The 27,937-nt window shown below is 54.3% G+C and overlaps 9 protein-coding genes across 9 annotated transcripts; 8 read left to right on the top strand and 1 right to left on the bottom strand.

Annotated features, from left to right (window-relative positions):
* Window positions 1–350: 350 nt before the first annotated feature.
* On the top strand, window positions 351–1,592 carry LMH87_004670 (uncharacterized protein; the record flags this gene model as incomplete). Its single annotated transcript, XM_056195928.1, has 1 exon — window positions 351–1,592. One exon carries the CDS (start codon window positions 351–353, stop codon window positions 1,590–1,592), a length of 1,242 nt encoding a protein of 413 aa, XP_056049508.1.
* A 314-nt stretch (window positions 1,593–1,906) lies between these two features.
* LMH87_004669 (uncharacterized protein) lies at window positions 1,907–4,132 on the top strand (the record flags this gene model as incomplete). Its single annotated transcript, XM_056195927.1, has 1 exon — window positions 1,907–4,132. The coding sequence occupies one exon, from the start codon at window positions 1,907–1,909 to the stop codon at window positions 4,130–4,132; it is 2,226 nt and encodes a 741-aa protein (XP_056049507.1).
* An 81-nt stretch (window positions 4,133–4,213) lies between these two features.
* Window positions 4,214–5,356, top strand: LMH87_004668 (uncharacterized protein; the record flags this gene model as incomplete). The annotated part of the gene is made up of 1 exon (XM_056195926.1): window positions 4,214–5,356. One exon carries the CDS (start codon window positions 4,214–4,216, stop codon window positions 5,354–5,356), a length of 1,143 nt encoding a protein of 380 aa, XP_056049506.1.
* Window positions 5,357–8,693: 3,337 nt separating this feature from the next.
* On the top strand, window positions 8,694–11,002 carry LMH87_004667 (uncharacterized protein; the record flags this gene model as incomplete). The annotated part of the gene is made up of 2 exons (XM_056195925.1): window positions 8,694–8,705; window positions 9,656–11,002. 2 exons carry the CDS (start codon window positions 8,694–8,696, stop codon window positions 11,000–11,002), a joined length of 1,359 nt encoding a protein of 452 aa, XP_056049505.1.
* Window positions 11,003–12,284: 1,282 nt separating this feature from the next.
* On the bottom strand, window positions 12,285–13,713 carry LMH87_004666 (uncharacterized protein; the record flags this gene model as incomplete). The annotated part of the gene is made up of 4 exons (XM_056195923.1): window positions 12,285–13,254; window positions 13,305–13,403; window positions 13,453–13,494; window positions 13,559–13,713. 4 exons carry the CDS (start codon window positions 13,711–13,713, stop codon window positions 12,285–12,287), a joined length of 1,266 nt encoding a protein of 421 aa, XP_056049504.1.
* A 992-nt stretch (window positions 13,714–14,705) lies between these two features.
* LMH87_004665 (uncharacterized protein) lies at window positions 14,706–16,383 on the top strand (the record flags this gene model as incomplete). Its single annotated transcript, XM_056195922.1, has 4 exons — window positions 14,706–14,903; window positions 14,968–15,462; window positions 15,515–16,182; window positions 16,239–16,383. The coding sequence occupies 4 exons, from the start codon at window positions 14,706–14,708 to the stop codon at window positions 16,381–16,383; spliced, it is 1,506 nt and encodes a 501-aa protein (XP_056049503.1).
* Window positions 16,384–16,712: 329 nt separating this feature from the next.
* Window positions 16,713–17,965, top strand: LMH87_004664 (uncharacterized protein; the record flags this gene model as incomplete). Its single annotated transcript, XM_056195921.1, has 2 exons — window positions 16,713–16,791; window positions 16,851–17,965. The coding sequence occupies 2 exons, from the start codon at window positions 16,713–16,715 to the stop codon at window positions 17,963–17,965; spliced, it is 1,194 nt and encodes a 397-aa protein (XP_056049502.1).
* A 1,067-nt stretch (window positions 17,966–19,032) lies between these two features.
* LMH87_004663 (uncharacterized protein) lies at window positions 19,033–19,669 on the top strand (the record flags this gene model as incomplete). The annotated part of the gene is made up of 4 exons (XM_056195920.1): window positions 19,033–19,201; window positions 19,332–19,399; window positions 19,450–19,492; window positions 19,554–19,669. The coding sequence occupies 4 exons, from the start codon at window positions 19,033–19,035 to the stop codon at window positions 19,667–19,669; spliced, it is 396 nt and encodes a 131-aa protein (XP_056049501.1).
* Window positions 19,670–22,703: 3,034 nt separating this feature from the next.
* LMH87_004662 (uncharacterized protein) lies at window positions 22,704–27,703 on the top strand (the record flags this gene model as incomplete). Its single annotated transcript, XM_056195919.1, has 13 exons — window positions 22,704–22,892; window positions 22,956–23,683; window positions 23,746–24,290; window positions 24,362–25,201; window positions 25,256–25,609; window positions 25,666–25,792; window positions 25,844–25,915; window positions 25,981–26,028; window positions 26,079–26,143; window positions 26,202–26,820; window positions 26,884–26,961; window positions 27,018–27,398; window positions 27,460–27,703. 13 exons carry the CDS (start codon window positions 22,704–22,706, stop codon window positions 27,701–27,703), a joined length of 4,290 nt encoding a protein of 1,429 aa, XP_056049500.1.
* Between the last annotated feature and the right edge of the window lie 234 nt (window positions 27,704–27,937).

The raw sequence follows: 27,937 nt of genomic DNA, 5'->3' as shown, positions 1-27,937 counted from the left end.
GGATGCTCAAGAGTACGGAGCTGCTCTCTATACATGCAAACAAATTTGCGCACAGGCAACAGCTGTACGTAGATTGTACGGCTAGCTGCACAAAGTATCACAGCATAGAATGCAAAGGGCGAAGCGGACCCAGCCTCGGTGTGTACTTTTCAAACAGCTTACGAGAACGCCTGCAGGCAAACAAACACAATACTTACTGGCGAATCAAGCGGCGATATGCACGAGCTTCTTGTTCTCAGCAGAATGCTACTGAGCCAATCACACGGGCGGAACCAGCCAGATTGGTCACACTGCTGCTACTCACCGAACTTTTGCAACTATAAATCGACGGCCCTTGACCGATCTCCCAAATGACAACCGCCACTTTCATCATATACCGCGAGACCCTTGCAGATATGCCTGTAACGCTTGGCGTTGCCTGGCGGCCCGCCGAGAACTGGACTGGGGTTCCAGCGACCACCCGAGGCGATATCCTTAGGGCTGTCAACATGAAGCACTACCTGCACCGCTACAAGAGTATATTGCAGACATCGATTGGCATGCCTGATTATCTTATCACGGGCTCCCCAAACGGTCTCGTACACGCGGCGCTCGCGGCCTACAAGACACGCCATCACCTCACCATTCGTCCCGAGGACGTGTGGTTTAGCATTCTATCGCAGCTTAGTTTTTACATCAACATTCACGCAGCAGAGCTTCTCGGTGTTTTTGTCAGTAACGAGGGTATAAAGCAGCTCGCTATCGAAGTGACCCGCGACAACCGGAGCCGCAACGATGGCCCTCGTAAGAGCAACGCCTCTACTCGGCAGATTGCCGGCGTGCTGGGCGACCATATCAAGGACCCGGCGCTGCGCGAATGGGTGATGCCGTCCTTTTCCACGACAACGATCGTGGACCGTGCCGTTGCCGCGGCGTTATTCATCGGCGCTATGCAGACTGAGAAATGCCCTACAAGCCGGATGTCTGGCGGCGCTCTGCCCTCGGTCACGCTGCTTGGCGAGGCGGCAGATTACTGGATCATACTGCAGCGCCTCGACATGCTTGAGCGGCTCCGTGGCTGCGAGCCGCACGATATGGCGCAACTCCTGCGACCGGTGCTGAGGCACATGATTGCCACGTTTGAGACAGGCGTGACGCCGCGCACCGTATCGTTTTGGAACAACATGATTCAAAAGTGGAAGCCGGACGGCAACAAGACGTTTCTCTCCGGCTGGATCACGGCATTTTGCTATTGGTCGGCCGAGGGTGTGTCCAACATAACCTTCAACATGAAACAGAGGGGCGGCGCATTTGTTCTGGATGGTGTGGCTTACCCTTGCTTGGACAGTGAGGACATTCCACCCAGCTCGGCGGCCGTGCCCGTCGTGGTTGATATTGGCGATGAGCGGCTTGACTGCACGCTGCTGGCAGCCTCGGCGGCGATTTACGCCACGGATGCAACGCCCGAGCAGGTGGCCGCCTCGCCGAATCAAGGGGTGCTGAAAAGAAGAGGGAGAACAGCCATCCAGCCCGTGTCTGGCTGGTTCCTCTGCGAAAACAAATATCGAAAAAGATCCTCAATACACCAGATCTTGCATGGGAATCGTCTGTAGGACGACCACTTATACTCATTGTCCCCATTGTAATGGCCAGGGAAGGTCCTTATTAATACGATACTAACTTGCCCTTCATGGTTATTCGCAGTATACTCAAAATCATGACATTATTTATAGCGTTGGGTCTCTGCTCACTTTACTTATTTTTTTCTCGCATCTCTATCCGTATGTAGTTCAAGCAGCTGTTGGTAGGCAAACGCTAGAGGCTGATGCGCGTTTGACATTCACCTTTCTCTCCGCCACACATATCTTTCTCAACACCTCGATTTTTAATGCTCCCAAATCATCAATGATTGTTTTCGCCTTGAATTATGGCCGTTGATCTCATTATGAGCGATCATTCCGAGGACGAAAGGGAGGTCGACGCCTCCACACCAGCAGAGCTCGAGCCGCAACTTGCTTCCTGGGATTCGCTCTGCGACGTCCTGCCCAGCGTAGAAGAGGAGGAAATCTACAACTTTCAAGGCTCAGAAGATAGCGAGACTGAGAATGAAGAACTGGCTAGCCTGCGACCAATCTCGATTCAGATCCCGGAATGCGTTCTGGTCAGCCCGCGTTCTTGCTACGACGGTTTCGAACCGCCATGCCCTGCCATGTCGGAGCGCGCTGCTCTGAAGATGTTGCTGCCGAAGCGCTCCGATGAAGATGAATACCTCGACCTGCAACTTGACGACTTTACCGTCTACTGCGACACCGACTTGTACCCAGAAGAGATGAGATCTCTCAACCAGCTTGGTACCGAGTCCAATTCGCCTGACCTTTACTTCGACGGAATTCTCTCGAACGGGGCAAAAAGCACATATGTTCGCCGTATTTGCATACACACTATGCCACTCGGAAACTATGGCCAAGCGTCGAAAGATCAAACAAGAGACAATGTATGGCTTCAATCGGAGCTCAACGACGGGAGCGATGTATATTACAAACTTGGCACACCGGCGGCTGAGTACAAGAGGTTCTTTGAGCCGTTTCTGTGGGTGGCCGACCTTGCAAAGCATGTTGTTGATTTTCTCACGGCTATGCACACCAACCGGCAGCGGGTGACTATTCATCATTTTCGACAAGAGTTTGCGTCATGGCTTCTCGCTGCTTATTCCGCATCCGATAACTTCGAAGACGTCGAGATTTGGATGTCAAAATACCCTCGCCTCGACTACCGATCCGCTGTCAACACGAATATCGCGTTTCTACGTAAAGAGTCTATTGGGGCTATGGGGCATAAAACGGCTGACTGTCACCCCTTGTGGAATGAGGTGTTCCTTTTTCAACAGTACATTCCGTACTATTCGCACGCCGCAAACTACACCACGGTAGTGACGAGATACATTCACGATTGCTTTTGTCATCTGCCTTTTGGAAAGCATTTGGACTGGGTAGATTTTGGGGCCAACACAAAACGTCTCCGGTCGGATCTAATTTCACGATTGACACCTCCGGTGCTCACCATAGCCCCTTGCAGCCCACCAATGTCTCCAACCAACAAGATTGGACCTGGAGACACCATATCTACTACCCGAGATACTGCTGATTCTGGCACCGTTTGGGGGAAGGAAGATGCTCGGGATGATCAGCATGACGACCTGTGGTTTGCTCTCGTACAAAACGTCTCGATCGACAGCGAGGGCCAGAAAGTCTTTGAGGTTATATGGTACTATCGACCTGTGGAGACACTATGCGGCGTCATGAAATACCCTTGGTCGAACGAGCTATTCCTGTCGGATCACTGCTCTTGTGAAGAAGACGCTAAGATACGAGAAGACGAAGTGTCAGGGGTTCACGAAGTAGAATTTGGAGGCCCACCAGACACCTTGAAAGAATTCTTCTGTCGACAAACGTACTTGGTTGATGACAGAGCTTGGGTGTCTCTCAGACAATCGCATTTCAAGTGTTGCCACGTCCAGGAAGCATCTTTCCCTGACTGTACGGAGTATTGTATTGGTGACACAGTGCTCGTGCACTTGGTCAAAAACTCCAACATCTGTCAGCCTTGTGAGATTGTTGAAACTGAGCAGCAGTATGGAAGAATACGGTACACCTTTCGGAAGTTTCCCAGGCGCCACGCCATTGATTCGACTGCACGCGATGCACCGCCAAACGAGCTCTTGTACACGGAGGAAACCGTCAAGACCGGCCCGTCACGTATCGTTGGCAGATGTCATGTGCGATGGTTTCCAGCGACCGAAATTATACCAACACCATATAATCGTGACGGTGTCGGAGCCTTCTTCTTCCTGACCTATGAGAAGCAACGGACAGATGACGGCTTCGCCATTCATCCTTTGGCAGAAGCCCCGCCATCATTAAAACAAGGCTACGATCCACGACAGGGGTCGGTGCCAAAGCTCCGAGGTCTTGATTTATTCTGCGGCGGAGGTAACTTTGGCCGGGGTCTCGAAGAAGGGGGCGCAGTGATGATGAAGTGGGCGAACGACATGGACTCTAAAGCGCTGCATACGTATATGGCGAACACTACAGAGCGGGAGCAGGTGTCTCCATTTCTAGGCTCTATTGATGATTTCCAGCGGCTTGCGATCTAAGGGCGATTTACGAAGAACATTCCGCGAGTCGGAGAGGTTGACTTTATCTCTGGCGGAAGTCCATGTCCTGGATTCTCACTAATGACCAACGACAAGACGACGTACCCCCAGAGAAAGAACCAGTCCCTGGTTGCAGCATTCGCCTCTTGTGTTGATGTATATCGACCAAAGTATGGTATACTGGAGAATGTCGTGGGCATCATCCAGAAGCATCGTAATAGAGATCAAGACGTTTTCAGCCAGCTCATGTGTGCACTGGTAGGCATGGGCTACCAGGCGCGCCTATTCTTCTTGGATGCCATTTCTTGCGGCTCCGCTCAAGTCCGCTCGCGTGTCTTCATCGTCTTTGCGGCGCCCGGGTGGGCTTTACCAGAAACACCCTTGCAAACACATTCGCATCCACCGAGTGTCAAGAACTTGGGGCTTGGGCTCCTGCCGACTGGCGAGCCCATGGCCAGGAGAGTGATGGCTCAGAGCACGCCATTCTCATACAAGAACGCTGCGCAGGCCGTTGCTGGATTGCCCAAGATCTACGACGCCAAACCAGATATCTGTGTTCCATTCCCAGACCACCGAGTTGTCTCCCATACAAATACAAAGACTATAAGGAACAGGGTACGACTGATTCCCAAGTCTCCGTATGGGATGAACTTCTCGCAGGCCTGGTACGGGTACTACGGGACCAAGCCTCGTGCGGCAGGGCGAGGCATATTAACCGAACCAGAGCGCGACATGTTTCCGCTCAGGCGTAAGGCGATGTCAACCTCGATACTGACAAATTCATACGGAAGACAGGCGCCCAACCGGCCAATGTCGACGATTGTGACAAAGTCTAGCCCTAGGGACGCTAAACAAGGTCGAACGATTCATTGGAGCGAGGACCGGTGCCTATCAGTGATGGAAGCAAAGCGCGGGCAGGGCTTTCTGGATGAAGAGATACTGCTTGGACCCGCCGCAACGCAGTACAAGATCATTGGCAACAGCGTTGCTAGGGAAGTGTCACTGGCTTTGGGCGCTGTCATTACGGATGCAGTGATGCGCAGCTATGGCCGGAGCTTTCAGGATCTCGCGATGGACAAGGATGACGAGAAGATGGTGGAGAGTTCGCCGTTCTGGGAGGCGCCTTGTCGAGGCTCAAAGCTGGAGACGCCGGAAACAAGCGTGCCGGTGAGCCCGGAACGAAAAGAAAACGGCAGCAGTAAGAAGCGACGACGGCTGGAATAAGAAGATGAAGCCGAGGGCGAAAGTGGCATGTGCATGCATATGGGCAGTGTCATGGTAGCCGGAGGTTGTCGCTGCTACGAGGATCTCGGCTACAAGTTACTGGTACTGGTGGTACTGGTGCTGGAACATGGGTTCGGCGGCGGCCCAACGGCCAGGGCAGGGCAGTCAGCGACAGGCGTGTGAAACAAGCCAGGGACGTTTCTGCAAGAGGTTAAATTGCGCGCATGTGCTATTTTTTGTTGTCGGCATGGTATTGCAAGGATGATTCGGGGTAGGACGGTTGGACCGGTGTGATGGGTTGATTGCTTGGCTGCTTGGGCTGGCTGGCACATGGGCATTGCATGGATGCGGTGCAGCAGCGCAGCGGGGCGACGAGCTGCTCGCGTGGCAATCTTGTTTGGGAGGGAGCACCAGTGAGAAAAGCCAAGCCCAAGAGGTAAAAAGAGAAGGGCGCAGGAGCGGCCTTGCATTAATTTACTTGGGGGTGGTGGGAGGGGCGTGATGACAGGCCAGGGTTGAAGGCTAGGATTAGAGTGCCGGGATCAAGACGTTCCAGCGTTCCAGAAGCAATTGGGGTGGAGGGGCGAGGCAAAGGCTAGCCTGAAGCAGCAGGACGTCAAAACAGGTGCGTCTGGATTCCTGGAAAAGAGGTTGATGTGACAAAGAGGCGTTGTTTGTTATACCAGTAATAAGCTGGTTAGCTTGTGGACGGGAGAGACGGCGGCTCTTTTTGGCCGCGGAGAGATTGGATGTCGTGGTTTTTTGTTTGAGTATTTTATATTGAGTCGGGATATATTAGTAGAGAAGGAAGAGTGACAATGCTCGGTAATAGATGGTGTTCCATTTGGTCGGTTAAAACCGGGCGCCCCTCTATTGCGGTATTAATGAAGCAAAGGCGAGACGAGGGTTCCTTTTTCTTTGCTCGTGAGACGAGTTGCCGACCGCCGAATAGCGTTCTACAGAAACAAAGTAGAAAGAAAGGAAAGGAAAGGAAAGGAAAGGAAAGCGAAAAAACCAGGCACTCGGAAGAGCGAATGGCAAATTTCTTTGAAGCAGAAATGGCAGAGAGAGGGCCGATGGGAAAGCCGGGTGATGAGAGCCCACTTGCTCGGCATCCAAAGGAGAAAAGAGGAGAGTACATGGCTAGCTAGCAAGAGGAGGAGGAGGAGGAGGACCCTTTTTGCTAAAATAGTTGGGTTTGTTGGTTCTAGCGCGGGCGGGAGAAGGGAGGGTCTCGTACGGAAGAGGCAGTTGATGAGCAAGTCGTGGAGGAGGTGGATTGCAGGATGGTGGACTTGATTTCACGCGATGATTGACCTTTGTATCTACAAGTAAAGAGGACGAGAGAGATGGTGAGTGCTGTTGGTTTTGCAGACGGCAGCGACAGCAGCATCGTGCAGCAGTGGCAGAGACGGATGGGAATGGGTAGGTATTGGCTGTCTGTCCACTGCGGCAGGTGCAGAATGCAACAGAGAAATGCTGGCCTCTTGTAGTGGACCCGTCCGCTGTACTGGTAGAGGGGATGGATGAGGGGCCGCTGGAAGGAAAGCAGCGGTGGTGGGTTCTTTGGGTGGGCTACCTACAGGCTACCTTAACTGGTACCAGTACCTAGCGGACTGGCTGACTGTTTTTTAGCCGCAAATCACCACCCTGCAGCTTGCCAGTTGCCGGTGCCGGCCCCAAGCAGTCGCCCATCGGCTTTCGGCGTTGCATGTTCACTTCGTCGTTTGCGTTTGACCATTCTTCATCGACTTTTCATTCCTCTTCTTCCCGCCCCAATCTCATCGTTTTCCATCCGCTCTGGCCCTCGTCACTCGTTACTTTGAACCGCTCTTCCGACAATCGCTTTTTTTTTTGTCATTCTTCTCACATCAAGATTCTACAGCAAAGGCGTGTGGGCTTGCCATCGCACCCATCCGTGTCTTACAAACAAATCGCCGTCACCGTAGAAAGCTTCGACCGCCGAGCGTCAGACGAGGCAAAAAAAAAAAAAAAAAAAAAAGCAAAAAGCTTCCAACTTCGGCCCGTGGTCCGTGTCCAGACAACTGACCAACTCTACCTGTTTAACACTCGTTCGACTGGTCTCTCCATCCTTGCTGGTCCGCGCAAACCCTGGTCCTGACGCCCGCTGCCCTGGCCGACGCCCCCTTGTACGCGCGCCTTTGCCCCTGGTTCATTGGGCTCCGACAAACCCCTGGCCCTGTGCCCTGCCCTGGCCGCGCTGCCTCAGCTTGGGTAACAACCGTGATTGGTGCCTTGCCAATTGCAATTGCCAGTTTGCCAGCGATCCGCCCGTACAAGCTCTGCCTGGCCCTGCCCTGCCTGCTTCGCATCGCCGCCAGCCTGCATGACAGAGCTGCTGCTGCTCACTGATCAGCTGCGAGGCCGACGGAGGAACAGGCTATTGCTAATAAGTCGAGCAGTGGGGAGAAATACCGACGAGCCTATTCGTCTTTGTCTTCCAGTACTGGTAGTCCCTCATCACTGCCTGCCGGCCTGCCTGGCTTCGTCTTTCAACCTGTCCGAGCTCCCCGGTTGATCCCTTCTTCTTTACGCCAATTTTTTTTTTTTCCCCTTCCGTCGACGTCTTCTCCCGAGCTTCCTTTGTGCCTGGTTCAACGGCCGCCTTGGCCCCGTACCCCCGTCGTCAAGCGTCGCCGCCACAACTCGTCACCACCGAGCCGACAAAAACAAAAAGGCACACCCTTGTCCCGTGTCCCCTCATCAGTCCATACTTGCAGCCAGCCGGACCTCCGAACGATCGTCTTGCGCCGCCTCGCCACCCCCGAATCTCTGCCTCTCCAGACTCCAGCTCGCGCCGCGCTCGTCGCCCGTCGCCACACCCCATTACTGTCACCTTTAATCTCTCACTGCCCGACCAGCCCGGACCCTCGTTTGCTTACATTGTCTCCCAAACTGTTGGCTGGTTCTGCAGTTGGCCCTCCCATTTTTTTTTTTACACGTGCGCGACGCATCCCAACACCACCCGACCACCTTGCGACACGACCGCCCGCGCCATACCGCACCCTGCCAAACATCACCGATCACGGCACTGCTTGTCTGCATCCGGCCCTCTCCCCGTCGTCGCTCACGGGTCGGCAAACACCACCAACAACACCTCTTGTGCGCCGCGAGCACCGGCCAACTCAGCTTCGTCTTGGACTCTCGCCCCTCTTACCCGCGACAAGTCGTCTTGCCACCGCGCCAGCTCACGCACGCTGGCTGACTTGATACGAACCTTGTCATCTGCGCTGCTGTGCAACACAACACTTGCGCAGCCTCGTTCCGCCAAATACTCACCTTTCTGTCCGTCGCATCCGCCCGCCCATATTCAGACATGACCTATATTGTAAGTCGACCTGCATTGTGCTTTCTTCCCGTCTTCAATACCCATGAGCAAACCCCTCTGCACCCTCCCGCCCTTGCTGCACCTCTCCGCCCAGCAAACTCGTTGCGCCGATGGACACGCATGCCCGATGCACCGCGCGACACAACAATCTACTGGTACTGCCGCGACCACCATCACCGGACACAATGGCCGCTCTCGACACTATACCAGCACAGCGCACTCGCACTCGTCTGAGCGCGCTCTTCAGCCACATCCTGACGTATCATGGCTGCAGCTACCTGCATGCCGCCTCTGCTAGCTGGCCTCTTTCCAGTAGCTGCCCTCATAGCTGGCAGGCTGGCTGCCTTTCAGCCCTTTTTGCGGCCCGCCTCGCATCTCAAGCCTGCCTTTTCTATGCCCACCCCTCTTCAGCACCAGGCAATTCGCTGCCTTCATTGTCCTGATGTTTGGCTTGGCTTCCCGTCACTCCCCCGGCCCCATTCACACCCTCTTTCAATGCGCCTGCACGCTAGAAACTGGCTTTCTTGCAAACCCGTCTTACAACGCACGCACACCGCTTCCTCGTCAACGTCTTGGTCTTTTGCCTGGTCCTGGCGCCCAACACACACACATACACACACATCTCGTACCCGTCCATATCGCCCGCCTGGCCTCATATCCACACTCGGTCCTTCTGCCACACCCTTTGCACCAGGTCCCAGCCCGATTCGTCAGCGCATTCACCAGCGCCCATCGCTCCCGCCTCGGCCACATAGGTCCGTGTAATCCGGGGCTTCATATATTACCTGGCTTGCTTGCTTTCTCGAACCCGACTTTTCCCATGCGTCGCTCTCTTTCACCCTCTGAAACATGGCTCTCAGGCCCGAATTCACATTCTTCATCGCCGCATTTACACTTCCCTTTCTTCACAGCTGTCGTTTTCGATCTGTGCGCTAATGTCCAGTTTCCAGCTCTGTCTCGCTCATTACTGTGACCATCATGGACCTACGCCCCTCATGGTCACAGAAGGGCTCCAAGCAGGGTGTAGTACCTGCTTCGAAGAACCTACAAAGAGCAACGGTCCCCCTCGCTCTACCCCGGCAGGCAATCTGCAAGATGTCAAAGGCCCTCGCACCGGGTCGCTAGTCGCCTTTGAGCACGAGACGCGGTCTCGTCGCCCTGCCCTGCGCTCGCCTTCTGCCACATCGCCAGCTTCCAGCCCGGTTTTGGAAACACCACCGGAAAGCCCTCGCTCAGTGTACCAAAATTCGGGCCGCGAATCTAACTTTCGCCGCACTTACGACGAGACCGTTACTAAGAAGCAAGGTCCCTGCGATAACTGCGCCATGACGCTGCCGCGCCGCCAAAATTCCCCCAAGGCCCCCAGCGACAACACGCCAACGCTGCGAACGCGAGCACCAGCCGAGCGAATCTATGGCTCACCAGTCCGGGGGGGATCTCCTCGTTCCCAGTGCTCTAGCGACACGGATGGGGACCGGGATCTACCGCGACGCCCTCGCGCCCGAACATCTGTCCAGCCCGGCAGCTCCCGCACCACCTCGTGCTCCAGCACCTCGACTACCTCGGACCGAACTTCCTCTCATGTACACTACATTGACTACACCTCAACACATGAGCCGGTCCTCGGTCACTCCTTCTCTCTGATCCGCGCATCCTGCCTCAGGGCACTGTCCTTTGAAACACTGCCGCGCGCGCCCGCAACCTCCATTCCCATGTCTCCGCCACAGCTCAACAGCGCCCCGGCGTTTGTCACCACGCAGAGTGCCGGCTCCGCGGCCACTGGCGGTCCCATCTTCTTTGGCGATGCTGTCGCCGGATATACCACTGCCTACATCTTCCGCATCCCAGACGTGCATGCTCGCGGGCACAAGCGCGTCTACGCTTTTATTGCTCTCAGCACACACAAGGAGCGACTGGCCATGAAGACGTACACGGTCCTCTCCAACGCCTTTCGCGACCTCGCTGGATGGATCCAGCAGCTGGTGGAAGCCGAAGCCGAGCGTGTCGCCGACCCCCTAACCACTGGCAGCGCCAGCGGCAGCCAGGGCTCGGCGGATGTGTCCCCCGCGCCGCCCAGCCAGTCGGCCTTTGACTCTCCGGTGGCCATTGACCGTAGCGCGAGTAGCTTTCTCAGCGGCGGCAGCGGTTTCACTCGACGAATGGGCGGCAGCGGCAGTGCCTCGGCGCTCAAAGCCCGCGGCCTGGCTGACCTCGCTGGTCAGCCCGACATTTTCATTGAGTTGCACAAGCGCTTCGTCCAGCTCTTGTTTGAGATTGGCGTGGCGCTCAACTCTTGATTATTTGTCTTTTTTTTTTACCACGTTTTTTCTCAGCATGGCAATGGCGTCGCTTTGTTTTATACTCAGCAGTCTGGAACTGCAAGCCACTTAATCACGATAATACGTTGACGAAGAGCATGCTTAATGCCCGTTTATCTTTCAGTCTGAGTATCAGGCTTTTGTTTTATACCTTTGTTTTTTTTCAGCCTCTTTGTCACGAAACAGCAATGTTGGATGGACTTTGGGACATGATGTGGGAGGGATTATAGACATGGCACGCACACGCTCAAGGATATATGATATACCAAAAAGGAGGGGCTTTCTTTTGCTGTAGGACTTCTTTCAACCGGTACTGGATATGTCCCAGGTTGGGACCAAAATAGACTATACATGTGATTTCTTTTCTTATTCAAAAGCTTGGCTCTACATTCTCCCACTCGTGACCAAGTCGTATTCTCGGGACAAGCAGACGGTTCTCTCTATACGTCAGGGCACTTATACCGGGCTTTGCATGGGTATTACCTGTTTAGGAAGGCCCTTTGACAGTGACGATGCCGATCGTCCGCCGGCCTTTGCGCCGTTGCAACACTCCCGCCGTTGCTCGTCCTTGGGGCTCCCAGGGCGAAAACATCCCCCCTCGCATTCAAAGGCTAAAAATAAGAATAAATGCTGGGTTCTATTCGGGACTAGTTTTGAAACAAAGAAGAAAATCTACATCGACAAGAGGGCGAAAAGGAGCAAAAGCTAAGCGTAGACATTTGCGAGCTAATCCCGACGAGCAGGCGCGGCTACGGGGGCCCAATCATCTTTACTGCCCTTCGTTTTTGGGCAGATTGAACAAGGAAATGTCGGCGACCTCTTCCAACCCCCCTTTTTCAAGCACGACTGAGAGCTCTGTTGTCATATCTGGCCAAGTACTACTTCTCTCTCTCTCTTCAAACCCCAACCGCCAAATCCCCATCCATGCCCCTTCTGCTGCGCTTGCCCGTTTCCGACGACGCAAGGTAGGTGGGATGTAAAGAAGAAAAAAATCATCTGGGAAGGGAAAGCGTGAGGATTGCTGTGCAAGGGCGATTCTGGCAGGGCCGATGTTTGGCTGGAAAAGCAGTACTGTGAGAAGAATACCATGGCGGCGAGCGTTCCTAAGCATCAACCGCAGATGCAACTTTAGCGAGATCGCACAAACAGGCACGAAATACATTCGCAAAATCTTCTATATTGTGATTTTACACTAGGTTCATATGGATACACACACCCCATGACCGCCCCTCTTCCCCATCGCCACCCACATCGTACACGCTTATTTGTAAAAGTCAAACTTGTTGTCCTCGCTCGTGCCCTTGACCTGGCTCGAGTACGCGTCCTCGAGATCGCTCTGGATAATGTTGTAGCGGTTCTTGCGCACGGCGCGCAGACCTGCCTCCTGCATGATGGCGGCGATGATGGCGCCCGACAGCGGGTCGTTGCGCACAATCAGGCTGTCGAGGTCTACCTCGGGCGCCAGGCTCATCTTGCTGGCAATCGTGGAGAAGATGAGGCGGCGCTCGCGGCGGTCGCGCAGCGAGGGGAACTCAATCTTGCGGTCCAGACGGCCGGGACGCAGCAGGGCCGGGTCCAGCGTGTCGGCGCGGTTGGTGGCCATGATGACCTTGACGTTGGACGTCTGGTCGAAGCCGTCCATCTGGTTCAGCAGCTCGAGTAGGATGCGCTGAACTTCGCGGTCGGCGCCGGTCTGGGCGTCGAAGCGCTTCGTGGCAATGGCGTCGATTTCGTCAATGAAGATGATGGAGGGCGAGTTCTCGCGGGCCATGCGGAAGACGTCGCGCACCATGCGGGGACCCTCGCCGAGGTACTTTTGCACAAACTCGGAGCCGACAACGCGGATGAAGCTCGCCGTCGTCGAGTTGGCAACGGCCTTGACCAGCATGGTCTTGCCGGTACCGGGCGGGCCGTAGAGGAGCACACCGCGGGGCGGGTCGATACCAATCTGCTTGTAGAGGTCAAAGTGCGTCAGGGGCAGCTCGACGGCCTCGCGAATCTCCTGCTTCTGCATGTCCAGGCCACCGACGTCCGCGTACGTCACGTCGGGCTTCTCGTCGGCGCCCAGCATGGCAATCGACGAGTCCGCCTCGGGCGGTAGGATGTCGACCAGGGCATTCGAGTGTCTGTGGAGGGCGACCGACGACGAGGGCTTGAGCTGTTCGCGGTCGAGGGTGGAAAGGATGCGGACGACGTAGTTGTTGCCGGTGCTAGACTGCACAATACCGGTACTGATTTTTGTAAGCAGATTTCCCTGGCTGGTGTGACGTTGTAGACATACTTTTGGTCGATGGCCTCCATGAACTGGCCAATGACCAGCGGCACACTCTGGATCCTCTTGATTTCTTCCTGAGCGCGGACGAGCTCGCGCTTCAGACTCCTGCGAATGGTCAGAATGCTTTCCCGCACAAGCTTGCAGCCGCACACACCTTTGCTCATCCTTGATGTATTCTTCCTGTAGTTGAATGTATCTGCGACCTGTCAGCATGTTTGCTACTGCGAATGAGCCCCAGCCAGCGAAAACAGGCCACGTACTCTAATTGTCGCTGAAGCTTCTTCAGTGTGGCGTAATCGTCTCCTCCCTCGATCGACAGGCCCTCAAAGTGGTCAATGGTTGGGATTATCGACGGTGCTGCCTTTTTGTGAGCTGGCGCGTGGTTGGCAGGGCTCTCGACTGCGACGTCGCCCATCGTGACCGGTGGCTCGCGGCGGGTTCTTGGGGTTTCGCGTTCGTCTGTGTGGTTTCGCGAGGGAGCGACGGACTTCTCGGAGCTTGCAGTGCGGTGCTGGTGCAACACCTGATCGGTTCAATGGGCTGGTGATGGCGAGGTGAGCGAATGCGTCTCCAAGGGTAAGCTATCTGGCTAGGCGTCCAAGAGCTACGCAGCGTCGCGGCAACCTGGGCTGACTAAGGCAGTCACGTGCAACCTTGTCAACGGTGAAGCACCAAGTTGCCAAGGTGCTAGTAATCAGCCAAAGGAATATACGCGACTTGCATCGATCTCAATCAGATCTTGCATCTTCACATTCAATTGGCAAACTCTTGTTTCGCAATGGATTTCGGCTTTAGAAATGACACCTGCTGTTGCATGCCAGCGATGCACCCACGCCGTTCTTCGCCCTGGTCCACTCAAACCTCGCAACGTACGACGGGGAGATGGGGAGTCTGAAACAGAATCAACTGCAGCCGTTGAAGAAGCTACCGAACACAACTCCCGCACGTAGTCCTTAAAACCTTGTCTTCCTCTGCGCCGCCATCGCCAGCCACAATTGAAACATGGCAATGCTTAGAAACTACCGTCCCATATGCCGATCACACTAAAACCCCCCGGCGGGGGGTTGCGCTGCGCTGCAGGCAGCTGTCTAGTGCGCCAATGCGTGTAGGATCTAATGCGCCATGCTAAAAACTCGTGGGATGCCCGTCAGAGGGAAGCCAATGCAAATGCCGTCCTTACTCATGCCCATGGGAGGCGTCGAGGCGACCCGCCCCCATGCCCATTCTGCCCGCGTAATATATATCCGCGGGGAACGCCACCGGGGGGGAACCTGGGGACCCCGGAGCCGATATAATGGTCTCGCGTACCGCATTGGATTTGATTTATTTTGATTGTCAGGATATCCTTTTCTTTACAGGGCCACTTTACAATTCTGCTTGGCCGTGTTGAGGTTTCAGCTTGCAAAAATGGCAGACGATGTGTTGCACGGCGTCACCAAGTCGGAAGAGGCGCACGACACGGAGACGCAGCTCAAGGAATTCAGCAGCACCGAGCTTCTTTCTGCTGCGCACTCCAGGTTTCTGCTCGACCGCTACGGCACCGTTGATCTAGAGCCGTTACCCGATCCCACGCCAGCGGATCCCTTGAACTGGCCCCAACGCAAAGTATGGACGTGTTCGCAGCGCACGCAGCATTTCATCGCAAACTTACAAGATAATGTTCTCTTAGAAACTCATCAACCTCTCCCTCGTGGCGTTTCACTCGTGCATCTGCTCCTTTACCGCATCCTCCGTCATCCCCGCCTTCAAGGACATCTCGGAGCGGCTGGGCGTCTCCATCCAGGCGGCGTCGTACATGACGTCGCTGCAGATCGCCGTCCTCGGCGTCGCGCCGCTCCTCTGGCACCCGTTGGCCAAGCGCTACGGTCGCCTGCCCATCTACGTGCTGTGCCTTCTGGGAAGCATCGCCAGCAACGTGGGCAGCGCCCGCAGCGGTACATACGGCGCGCTGGCGGCGTGCCGGGCGCTCGGCGCCTTCTTCATCTCCCCGGCCGCGGCGCTGGGCGGCGGCACCGTGCAGGAGATGTTCTTTGCGCAGGAGCGCGCGCGGTACATTGGCGTGTGGACGCTCATGTTCACCATCGGGGTGCCGTTTGCGCCGTTTCTCTTTGGGTTCGCCGTCGAGAGGGCGGGATACGAGTGGATATTCTGGTCGCTTGCCATTGTGAGTAGAGCCAGCCACGCAGGGTTGAGGACCGTTGAACTAATTCATGCAGACCAATGTCGTCCAGTTCATCTTGTACGTGGCCCTGGGGTCCGAGACCAGATATATCCGCAGCCGCAGCGACGACCCCTCGCCTGTCCCTCGCCGTTTGGCCCTGCGACGCATCGATCCCACGCCCTTCTCCATGCTCGAGTTTGTACACCCCTTTGTCTACGCCGTGCGGTGGCGCGTTGCTATTCCCGCCGCCTCCTACGCCATGTCATTTCTCTTTTGCAACGTCGTGACGACGGTCGAGATCCCGCAGCTGTTTGCCGAAAAGTTCCACTTTGGCGCGCAGACACTCGGCCTGCAGTTCCTCGCGCTGATGGTCGGCAGCCTCGTCGGCGAGGCGCTGGGCAGCGCGGCCTCGTCCTTCTGGATGGCGCGCGGGATTAACAAGAATGACGGCCAGCGACCGCGGCCGGAGCGTCGCCTGTGGCTGAGCTACATCGGGTACGCGTGGGCGATCTGCGGCATCGTCGTGTTTCTCGTCATGAGCGCGCAGCTGCGCGTGTACAATGTGAGTCCCGTCGTGGGGGCGGGCATCGCCGCCGCGGGCAACCAGGTCGTGACGACGGTGCTGGTGAATTATGCAGTAGACTGCTACCCCAGCGATGCGGCGAGCGTAGGCGTCTACATCACGTTTGTGCGACAGATTTGGGGCTTTATCGGTCCATTTTGGTAAGCAACCTCACAGTGTTGACGGAGGATTTTTCCCATTGCTAACGCTGGAATAGGTTCCCGCAAATGTTTACAGCCACGGGTGCAGGAAGCGCGGGAGTGGCCGTCGCCCTGCTCGTCGGTGTTTGTGTATTGCCCACCATTGTGTTGCAGCTCGCCGGCGGCAAGCGTGAGCTAAGATCTCGCGAAGACGGCGCGTAGTGCCCAAGAATATGGTTCGATTCAGTTCTAGATGCGTAAACTAACATCCAACTTCGAGAGAAACAAGAGATTCGTTGAGACAAAAGAAGAAATTAAAAATTAAACACCCAGGTTAAGGCGTTTTGGTTAGTCGTTATGAATGACTGTACTGGAGCCCTGGGTCATTAGCCTAGCGTATCGCGGTGGGCCTCGGTGACTTTGAACGTGTTATGCGGCTCCGGCTCGGAGTATCAAGCTATTCATTAATAGCTCCTGATTCCCGTCTCATCATTCGTGACCCTTTATTCACCAGCAAGCTTCATCTCTTTGTAGAATCTTCAAACTTTGAAATGGCGACAAAGACGGACCTCACCTGCCCTATGCAGACACTGGATTTTGTGTCACTAGCATGGGTGATACCAGTTCTCTGTGAGTTTTCGACGAGATCTTACACCCTCACCTCCTAAGCTAAGACGAAGACAAAAAAGTATGCAGAGCATCATATGATTTCGGCAAAAGGTTTTTCAAGTCGCACCCGATGGGTTTGCTCCATTGGCGCCAAAAACTAGCGACGTCTTTTCTCTACGCGACGCGGGTCACGCTCAACCAGCGAATGAAGTACGCCGCCAACACGCGCAAGACGACGGGGGAGCAGGTCAGCGAGTACTGTGTCGCGCGCGGTATTGCGCACGACAAGGTTGTGGTTTCGATGCCTACGTCAAGCTCCTTTCCGCCACCCAACCTGCACCTTGTTTCGTGTCCGGACGCTGTAGCTGACGGGCCAACGGTGCTGTTTGTCCATGGGGGTGGCTACCTCTATCCCATGGTCGGCGAATGCCACATTCCCCTGGCGCTGCACATGGGCCGCTCTAGCAAGGCGAAACAAGTGGCCTATCTGGAGTATACCCTCACTTCCAGCCTGCAGTACCCTGGCCAGCTCGCACAGATTGCGCAAGCCGTCGCGCAATTATTGAAGCAGGGCGTGCGATCGTCGGATTTAATCATTGCGGGGGACAGCGCGGGCGGACACTTGGTGGCTGGTCTGCTTGCGCACATGCAACAACCATGTCCTCTGGTCGAGCCAATCGACTTGAAGGGCCAGCAGATTCGGGCCGTTGTTCTGCTCTCGCCGTGGGTCGACATGACGCTGACGGACACGTACGGGGCGGCCAACGAAGCATATGATGTACTGTCGCAGGGCCAGCTGCGCGACTGTGGGAGGCTGCTGGGGACGACGAGTCGTCCGGGCAGTCTCTGGCTGGAGCCGCTGCGGGCCAAGGAGGGAAAGGCGGTGCTCCTCCAAGCGCTGGCGGGGGCTGGAGACGGTGCGCAGCCTATTGCTGGCAAAGTCCTGATTACGGCCGGCGAGCGAGAGGTTCTCTTCGAGAGCTGCGTCGACTTTGCAGAGGGCTTCACCGGCGCGAGGACGGTTGTGATGGATGCCAAGGGACGGCGGACGATACGAGATGTGGTCGAAGAGGAGGCGTGTGTGTTTGCGATTGGACCGGGGGAAGTGCATGTGCAGTCGGGGATTGATGTTGCTACGGGATATGATGAGGGGGCGACCATGGTTGCTTTGTCGGCGTTTCTGGAGGCATTATAGAGTCAAAGGCACTGTATGACTAGAAGCGTTATAGAATTAGAATCAAGATAGAATTGATACCTGGCTGAATACTGGCGGGGCTGATGGGCTATTTCCGTGCATGCCGAACCGAACCATGTGTGGGCGAGTATCTGGCGAGACGTGTCGAACAGTATTCTTGCGGCGTGTATTTCTTTCAACCATGATAGTCACTGCACCTTGTTCGAGAGCTGCATTCTCGTACTGCGAAGAACTATGATGCTTGTTGGGGAAGCACCAAGGTACTTGGCCTCCACTAACGTTACTGCGCAGCTGTACTTTTGACTGAGTAACATTTGGCGCAGCGCTATCCAGGCTACCGCCCGATCAGGACCCAACGAAAAGCGGGTACTCTATGCTCAGATAGTGGATAAAGTACCGATGCTAGGGTAATCTGCAGCAAATGGTACCTCCAAATCGTGGAGGCTTAGCGGGGGCCCAAAAGACTCAACGGCTCCTCCTGGCGGCGACCCTGTGACTTTTGCTTGGGAGCCCGTCACCTACCAGTAGTCGCGTTTGCACCCGGCAGAATTATAGCGGCCTGTCTGTCTAAGCTGATATTGCGGCTCATCATTCCCCTGCGCCATCCTCAGGCTGTCACAGGCCATCACAGGCCTGCATGACTGCCTAAAGCCACCGCCCTCAATCTGCCCGGGCGCTTCAGCCATATTTCGCTTTCCTCCCCCTCACAGCTCCAGACCCAGCTTCTTCTTCTCGTCATCAACTTCGAACGTCTTTATTTATCCATCGTGTCCGCCGTGCTAAAACTTCCGACCCCTTCTCGCTCGCTCGTCCTCGGTGGCCCACGATCGTCCAACTAACGTGCACTAAAACCCAGTCCCGCCGTCACCTGAGCTCCAGTCCGTGTCTTGACTCTACCGGGGGGGCATCCTAGTCACCTCACTCACTGCGGGGCCCTATCTCTCTAGTACACCCTGACCTTGGGCCGGGCAACTCTCGACCTTCAACAACTTCACTTTCCCAACTCTCCTGCAAACACTGTCTTTTTTTGTCATCGTGACGGATTTCTACTGCTTCTACCGCCCACCATGTCGGCCTCCATCACTATTCCCACTCGCCGCAGCAACGATGGCCTCTGTACGCCCAAGGCCATGTCCAGCCCGTCGGACAGCTCTTACTCAGATTCCCCGTCATCCGCTGCATCCACTCCGTCATCGGCTACCAAGACGCTTCACGGCCGTCGACCAAGTCTGCTAAGTATGTCTGCATCTTTTATTAACCCTCTGGCGATTTGCAGCCATACTTAGCCATTTCCTGCAATACTGTCCCTTTTTGCCGTGTTTCGTTTTTGTCGAGGGGTAATTGCTGTTTGCTAACACCTTGACAGGCTCCGCACTCTCCAAGGAGCAATCGACTGTCATCAACATCGGCGACCCTGATGGTCCTCCCCGTCTGGTACGCTTCTGTAGCTTCTGTTATCCGGTCGATTCGCTCACAGTCTCTAGATCACATACCTCTCCTCTAGCCAGGGCTTCGACTGGAATCCCGGTACGCTCGCCCAGTGTTCCCGGCTTCTCCCGCACACCGCTAACAGATGATGAAAATGCAGAAATATTTCTTCCCTCGTACCTAGACTGTGATTACGTCCCCCTCGAGAACCGACGAGAGCCCGTCCACGAGATTCGCCTCAGCGAGGAGGAGCTGCGTAACATGCTGCCCCAATAAATACCCGACCGTGAATGTCACCGGGCCTGACCTGGCCGGTCGGCACTGTGTATAGGCGTGCCCAAGCCCGCGTGTACCGTTTCTTTTTTGGACTTTTGTCTTTTTTACGATTTGATTGTTGGCGTAACGGAGAATCTTTTTCTGTATGACCCTGGACGGGTCATTTTTGACATGACTGCTACGATACACTGCCTTCGACGGCTGCTGCTGCGGGCTACCACCTTTTGAGTTGTGCACCCCAGCAGCAACCTAGACTTTATTACTGGTACCTTGGAGTTGACGGAAATGGCCTGTTTGTTTCCCTTTTTTTTTTAAACACTTTTTACACTTACAGAACTGGCCCTACTGGCCCGGAATAATCACCGCTCACGGTGAGGGAGCGTCTGGAGTCTTGTTTTCCCCTGACAACTACATAATCTACTCAATTCTATATATTACATTACTCGCCGGTCTTCTCTCGCGTGTCCACTCAGTACTCATGTGTATGCTACACTGCTATTTGACCACGACCCATAAGGTCCAGGGATCATGGCACTAGTCGGGCGGTGTCAATGTGAGACGCCGTCTAGCCTATGGCATGTTTGGGCACGGATGCATGCTACCGACCTGGCACATGAAGCGCCCACAGCGCGCCGTCTGCTTGTGACAGGCCAAGGAGCGGCAACCACCGCTCGTGTTTCAACCTGATCATCATTAGGCTTGAAACGCGGTCACTATTCTCCCAACTCCTTGCGGCCACGCGGTCGATTAACTGCTGGTACGTCACTGGCAAGCCTGGCCCGTCCAATGTCGGCTTCCGATGGCGCTTGTCGGGCACTCTCCACAGTGGGCTGTGGCTGGCAGTGCAGCACAAAGAGTCAGGACATGGCTGGTGGCCGTACAGCTCACTGAAAGAGGTGCAGTGGTTCTCGACGATCTATAATAAAAATGTTCAAAGTTGGGCTGATCTTTGGGAGTTGAAATGTTGCCCTGCAAAGCATGTGAGAACAAGGTAGGATAGATGGTCCGACACTCTCCGATAGCCGGATGCCGGTCGGTAGCCGGACCACCATGACATCGTCACTTGACGGCGGCGTAAAATAGAGTTTTGTTCCGCACGCGGCTTGCAGCTGCAGCACTGCCTGTGGCTCGCATGGCTGAGATGGGCAAAAAAAAATGAGCGAATGAATAAGAGATTGTGCCCATATTCGCAAGAGGTTACATGCCAGTCTTTGTCAATAGAAGAGACACCCCACCCAGAGCGCATTGCATTAGACTTGAGTGAGAGTACTGCAGCCGAGTCTGGCTTACAAGCGCTGTAGAAACGGATGGACTCGTGCGATGTGGTTGATAAAAAGGGTCGGGAAAACCAAGAAAATAATAAGAACTGGTAAAGATGAGAGATGGTAAGAGGACTTGGAGTCGAATAAAATAGAAATGGAATAAAATTAGAATAAGATAAAAATGTAAACGAGCAACGGCTTCCATTCAGTTTGCCAGTTTTGCTCCCGCAGAAGGAGCTTACGTTGGTCTGTCTGCGCCGCACACGCACAGCATGAAATATTGCTGAGCAGCCCCTATGTACGGCCGCCAAAATGTGCACAAGTCGGCAACAGTGGCCCTGGTTGAGCCTTCCTATTCGCGATAGCCGCACAGCATCCTCATTCACCTCCAAACAAGCAAGCAGTGCACATGATGGCCTTGCCCTGACCTCCCAGCCTGAAAAGTTTACACAATCATCTATGGGTGAGATGGCATATTCTCAAGAGATCCAGGTAGTTGACATCCTACCTACCATCATCCACCTTTTTCCTCCCTAGTACATGCTACCCGACAGGTGGCCACCCATCGTAACATGCTCCTATACTACTTTGCCAAATGGCAGACACTAGACTCTAATCTTGGTTCAAGTATAAATCAGCCCTGACCAAGTGCCTCGAGCAACTTCATAAATCTCAACTTGAAATCTGCAACGATCCTTCAGAGATTCAAGTGCACCAGCGGCGGTCGGCTGAGAAGTTTATGTCTTCCCTGGCAGCATCGGAGGCAAGCCCGGTACATGTGCCGGGCTTTTCGCAAGAGTCCAGGCGAGGCGTGCGACTTTCCCCCGTCCCGTTTCAGCAAGATTTCATCTGCAGTACGTATTCGGCTTGCTGGCACCCCATCGCTGTAGCTTTTTCTAGCCAGTAGAACTGTCGATTGCTAATTGTGGCGCTTAATCGAAGGATTGTGGCGCTTGCTAAATAGCGCCCTGTTCACACCAAGATAGCCATGAGTGGCGCGTCCCATCTCTTTGAGTGGTACAAAATCGAGGGCAGTTCATATTCTTTCATCTTGCTCTCGTTTACGTTCAAAGACAAACCGCAAGGCCTGCCCGCCTGTCGAATGATGTGTCTTGGCTACCCGATTGAGCTTGCACGCCGCCGCAGCACTCGTCTTGGCAGAGCGAGAGTAGTCCGTACAGGCAATACGGTATTGTAAAGCACGTCAGCTATGCTCCGGCTGGCAAACCCTCTCACGCACTTCCTGTCAGTGAGCCTGTTGGCCTGTGGAAACCCCGTTCAAACAACGCGCGCCATGCCCAGTCAAGCCTTCTACAATACCTGCACCCAGTATTATGCGATTGTGAGCAATGCGGGCAGTGTTATGAGCGCATACATGTGCAGCAAGTAGTACAGAAGAAAACAAAGACGTGTAGAATCAGCCGATCGCGTCTCACAGAACGAAACTGGTAGTTTGTAGACGCAGCCATATTGAAGGACTCGAGCCCATTATCAGTGGCCCCAAGAGCCCAGACACATGCAGTAAAAAAGTACCAGCATTGAAAAGTAGCAATGGCGTTGGACCCATGCCATCCTGCTGCATCACTAGTTAGTGAGTGGGAAGGAATACGCGGGGAAACAACGGGTCCTCACAGCCTTACAGCCCTGTCGAGTTGGCCCGGAAAGTATTTTCATCTCAGCAGCTCTGCCTTTACATATACTGCCGCGCACTTCTCCTGGTTCAACTGGAGTTCTCATCCCGTAGACGATTTGTCTGAAGCCCTGCGCCGATAATGTCCATAAGTCCCTTTACGACGTCGCCCGACGGCGGCGTCGATTTCTCCGTCAACTTTGAGAATGCCGTATTTGGCATGCTCCCTGCCGCGCTCGCTCTGGTTATCATGATCATCATTGCTTCTTTTAAATGGTCATCGCGGTCCTTTTGCCGTGGCTGGAAGAGCGCCCAAGCTTGGATGGACATGGTACGACCCCATTGCGTTTACAAGACTTTGGACCAGGGAATGCTGCGACTAACACATTTTTAGATGATATTGATACCGCTTGTCTCGTTGCATTTGGCTTCGCTCATCATCAGCTCCAGGCTTCCAGTCGGGTCTTTGCTGGGTGCCGACGCACTCGGCACCGCCAGCTACGTCTTTCGACTTTTGGCGGCTCTGGGGCTATTCGTCTGCCGCTTGTTGTGGAATGCCGACTCTCTGCTTGCCACGAACCTCTACCTACTCGTCACATGTATTTCAGACGGCGTTCGAGTTCACACCCTGTGGCGGCTGGCCCAGCTCGACCCACCGGCCGGCTTTGCTCTTCCGGCACTGCAAATCGCCATCATGATCATGACGGCCATTTCCTTTTTCTTTTCCGAATTCTGCTCGAGCGCCAAGTCTAGGGAAGTGCGCAACAGCAGAAGAGCCTACATTGACGAGTCTGGAGGCGGAACCTCTGGTATGCTCTTCTTTGGCTGGCTTTGGCCGCTGCTCCGATACGGCCTCAAGAATAAGCTGGTCGCCGAGGATCTCAAGTCTTCTCTAGCGCGTCCGGTTGCAACCTACACGCTGCGGGGCAGTAAAGTCGATTTCTATGATGCGGGTTTCTGGGGAAGTGCCACGATCCAGTTCCTCGGTGCACTGTTTGTTCGGCTCCTGGGGGCTGGCACCTTGCTCGCACAGCCGTTCATCATCAACGGCATAGTGTCATTTTTGCAGGGCAGCAAGGATCGCTCCATCGGTATTTGGCTAGTTGTTGGCATGTTCTTCAAGTAAGTCCTTCGCGCCCTGGTCACGGCCATAACGACTCGGCTAATATTCTGGCGCCACCCAGTCAACTCGCAAACAGCCTTCTCCAAGCTCATGGCGAGCAAATGTTCTTCCAACTATCTACTCGAGTCCGCTCTTTTCTCATCCACAACGTGGCGTTTCGCTCTTTTGGTGTAGGCCCGCCGGAGAATGCCGACTGGGAGACTGCCGGAAGCAAAGTTTTGGTGCGCCTGTCCGAGGACTCTGCGGCGGTTTCTGGAGCCATCGTCATGAGCGGCATGATTGCGCCGAACCTTGTCGTGGTGGGAGTGGGCTCCTATGTTCTGTTCAAGTCCATTAATCTCGCGTTTCTCGGTCCTTTACTTGCTGCGGTAGTGTGCTTCCTCGCACCAATGCTGCTGGGCAAACCGCTGTCGCAAAGCCAGAAAGCGTTTCTGGAGGCGGCCGAGGTCCGCATCCAAATAGTCAAGAATCTTATTTCGGACATTAGAAACATTCGGTTTGGCAACATGCAGCACACAGCTGCTCAGCAGGCGACGCAGAGCAGGCAGCGAGAGATTGACGCCGCGACCACGTTTCGCCGTGTTCTCACATTCGTTATCATTGCCGGCAAGTAAACTCTATTCTGCCTCATTTGTCAGACCCCTAATCTAACTTCATATTTCCTTTTTTTTTTTTAGCGACATTTACCATGAGTCTCGCGAATTTGGCGGCTTTTGGTGGTGTTGCTCTTCTGCCCCAGCTGCGATTTGACTACTCAATTCTCTTCACGTCCCTCTCATTGATCCAAATTATGCTCACTCCTCTCCTCTCGATAATCCAAATGCTGCCAGACTTTTTCAGCGCCTTTATCAGCTGGAAGCGCATACGTGACTACGTCACGGAGGGCGCTGACGAGGGAAAGCACGCAGACCCCAAGACCGAACGCAAAGAGGAAACAGCTGGACTGCTGCTACTTCTAAGCAACGCAACCGCGGAATGGACTCCGAACTCGATATTTCTCAAGGACGCAGACCTTTCTGTAAGCACGGGGGAGCTGCTGGTATTATCGGGTGCCCCAGGCTGCGGAAAATCCAGCTTCCTGAAAGCAGTGCTTGGAGAGGTCCGCGTCAAAGCAGGGGCCATGAGCATCGGCGCAAAGCACCTCACTTTTTGTGACCAAGTACCCTGGTTTGTTCCCGAGATGACGGTAAAGGAAAATATTCTGTTTGGAAAGGCCTTCAACGCGAAATTATATAGCGAGGTCGTGGCTGCCTGCTGCTTGGACCATGACCTGCTAAACCTTCCCAAAGGCGACGACACAGGGTTGGCCAGCAATGGCTCTCCCCTAAGTGGCGGCCAGCGTAAACGCGTGTCCCTCGCTCGGAGTCTATACGATGAAGGGGGTGATTTACTTTTGCTTGATGACGTCTTTAGTGGCCTCGATGCCAAGACGAGGACGCAGGTCGCAGTTAACTTGTTCGGCCCTGATGGATTTCTGCAAAAACGGCGAGCGGCAGCGATATTTTGCTGCACAGAGAGTAAAGCTGCCAATTACGTACCCTGATATTATCACTGCTTACACTGAATAATAGCGCCCTCGATATTGTCCGGTGTCGCCAACGCTCGCTTTTACCAGCTGGCCTCCGGTTCGTTGACGGTCGTCGAAAGGGACTTTTCCAATTTTACTGCTGGCGAGGAGATTATTGAGGAAGCTGGAGAGAGTCCGGAGATTTGCGATAGTAGATTGCCTGCTTCTGTTCAGCCTACAAACGACACCGAGCGAGTGTCAGACGCCGACCAATCACCCCCTGGAGAAACACTTGACCAAGTCAAACGGAAGAGCTACGAGGCTCATCGTCTTTATTTAAAGTCATTTGGCTCTATTGCGACTTTAGCTTGTGTTGCGCTTTTCTTGTTTACTTGGATTGGTATTGACAAGGGAAGCTGTGAGTCCAAGCACCCGAAGAGGTAGTACAATTTGATGCTGATAGCTTGATGACAGCGTTTTGGCTCTCCCACTGGGCTGGCCAGTATGCCACATCGCATGAGAGTGCCGAAGCTGGCTACTACATTGGCATATATGCCGCTTTTGTTGGCGCTGGACTGTTGGTGTCCTATGCCTTGACTTGGTTCGACTAGAATCCGACCTTAAGCCTACTACTGACTAACATGATTGATAGGGTGCTATTTATGAAGCTCATTCCCTCCAGCAGCATCAGCTTACATCAAGATATGCTTTCGGTTCTCGTCAAGTACGTACGAGAAGTTGATGATTGTATTATCTATTTATTTTTCCCGAGAACTGACTTGAGTTTAGAACGCCGGCATCCACCACTGAGCTGCATAAATCCGAGACGGTAAACAGGTATGGTGGCTTCACTTTATCGGACAGGACAGTTCTAATATTCTTTCCAGGTTTATGAATGATATAGAGGCTGTTGATTTGGCATTGCCGCAAGCTCTAGAGAATTTGATACACGGTAGGCAACGCATATAACGGAAGGCTTGCACGGTACTGTTTTTGCTGACGATCCTCAGCCGTTGGAGCTAGCTTGGGCTCGCTTGTGGTCATTGCCATTGGCTCACCTTACGCAATCATCTCACTCGTGGCCCTCTTGCCGCTCCTCTGGCTCCTACAAAAGGTCTACCTATCCACGTCAGTTCAGCTTCGCACTCTGCAAATCGCCGCCCGGGCACCCATGCTCGAGGTAGCCAGTGCGACCGTGCAGGGGCGTCTGACCATTCGAGCGCTGAGAGGCGAGAAGTTTCTGTCGCAGGTAATTTCTGACAGGGTGTATCATGCACTCCTAATGGGATACATATTCGGCTCTATCCAGCACTGGGCCATTCTGATGCTGAATCTCCTCAACGGGTGCTTGGCCACCGCCGTGGCGGCGCTGCTCGTCGGACTGGGGGGCGCGCAGAGTGCGGCCTGGGGCGGCCTGGCACTGGTAAACACCATTTCGCTCGGCCAAGACGCAATGCTGCTTCTGATATGGTGGACACGGTTTGAGTCCTCCATGGCCTCGATGGAGCGCATCTTTGACTATACTCACCGCACGCCCCAAGAGAAAGTCGTGCTTCCAGAGGCTGTCGTCACGGACTCTTGGCCAGAGAAAGGAGACGTCGAGCTCGACAGCTTGTCTCTCGCGTACGGGTATGCTTTTTCCCATCTTAAATCTGTGTCTCGATAATTTACTCTAATGCTTCGACGAGTTAGATCACATGTTGTTGTGAACGATATCACCGTCAGCATAGCGTCGGGAAACAAGGTGGCTGTTCTCGGCAGAACAGGCAGGCAAGTCCAACTTTTGTCAAAGAAAGGCCATGCTCAATTTAACTAACTTTTTCTAGTGGCAAAACGTCTTTATTACAAGCATTTTTTGGGCTCATTCACATTGCTGGCGGCACCATGTGCGTAGACGGTGCTGAGCTCTCCCACGTCGAGAGTGACAGTCTGCGTCGTCGTCTGGTAGGACACCCCCAGAAGTTTGTCGCAAATAACAGCGGCAGTGTTAGGGAGAACTTGGATCCGGCGGGAGACGTATCCGACGCTCGGGTCGAGGAGGTACTACGCCAAGTCATGACGCCCGAAATGTGCGCCGAGATTATGTCGAAGCTGGATGCAAAGTGGAACGGCTGCAGCTTCTCTGAAGGCTGGCAGCAGCACATTGGCATCTGTCGAACATTGCTGCGCGATTCTGCGGTATATGTGCTCGATGAGCCCACCAGCGGGTATGTAGTTTCCCCGGTCCGTCACGGCGTTGGAAGGACGATTACTGACGACTCTCACCAGAATGAGCGAGGGGCGCCACACGGCGGTTCTGGCTGCAATTTTAGGCATCACGGCAGGAAAGACGGTCATCACCACCACGCATACGCTGATGGGTATTCAAAAGTTTGACCAGGTCATCATTATTCAGGACGGGCGGCTGCTGGAGCACGGCTCTCCTGGGGATCTTATCCGTGAGCCGGGCAGCATGCTGAATGAGCTTATACGCGCAGATTTGCAGCAGCAACGTTTTTCTGAGGGGGTTTAGAGGGAATTTATTGTCGCGTTTCCTCGCATCTTACCATCACGGCAAGGAAAAGTAGGCAGCTCATTTGCTCGTGGCTCCCGAGTAGACTCAAGAGAGATGGGTATATTCGGTATACAGTTTAGAAGGAATGTTTTAAATAGAATTTTCATGTAAGAATTCGATAAAAACAATCACCGTTCAGTTTATTGTAGAATCCTACATAATTCAAAGCGATCTGTGAACCACGACTTACAC

This window comes from Akanthomyces muscarius, chromosome 2, assembly GCF_028009165.1.
Source record: "Akanthomyces muscarius strain Ve6 chromosome 2, whole genome shotgun sequence".
In the NCBI taxonomy this organism is placed as follows: domain Eukaryota; kingdom Fungi; phylum Ascomycota; class Sordariomycetes; order Hypocreales; family Cordycipitaceae; genus Akanthomyces; species Akanthomyces muscarius.
The sequence above is the reverse complement of the archived record's forward strand: the minus strand, read 5'-3'. Positions and strand labels throughout refer to the sequence as shown.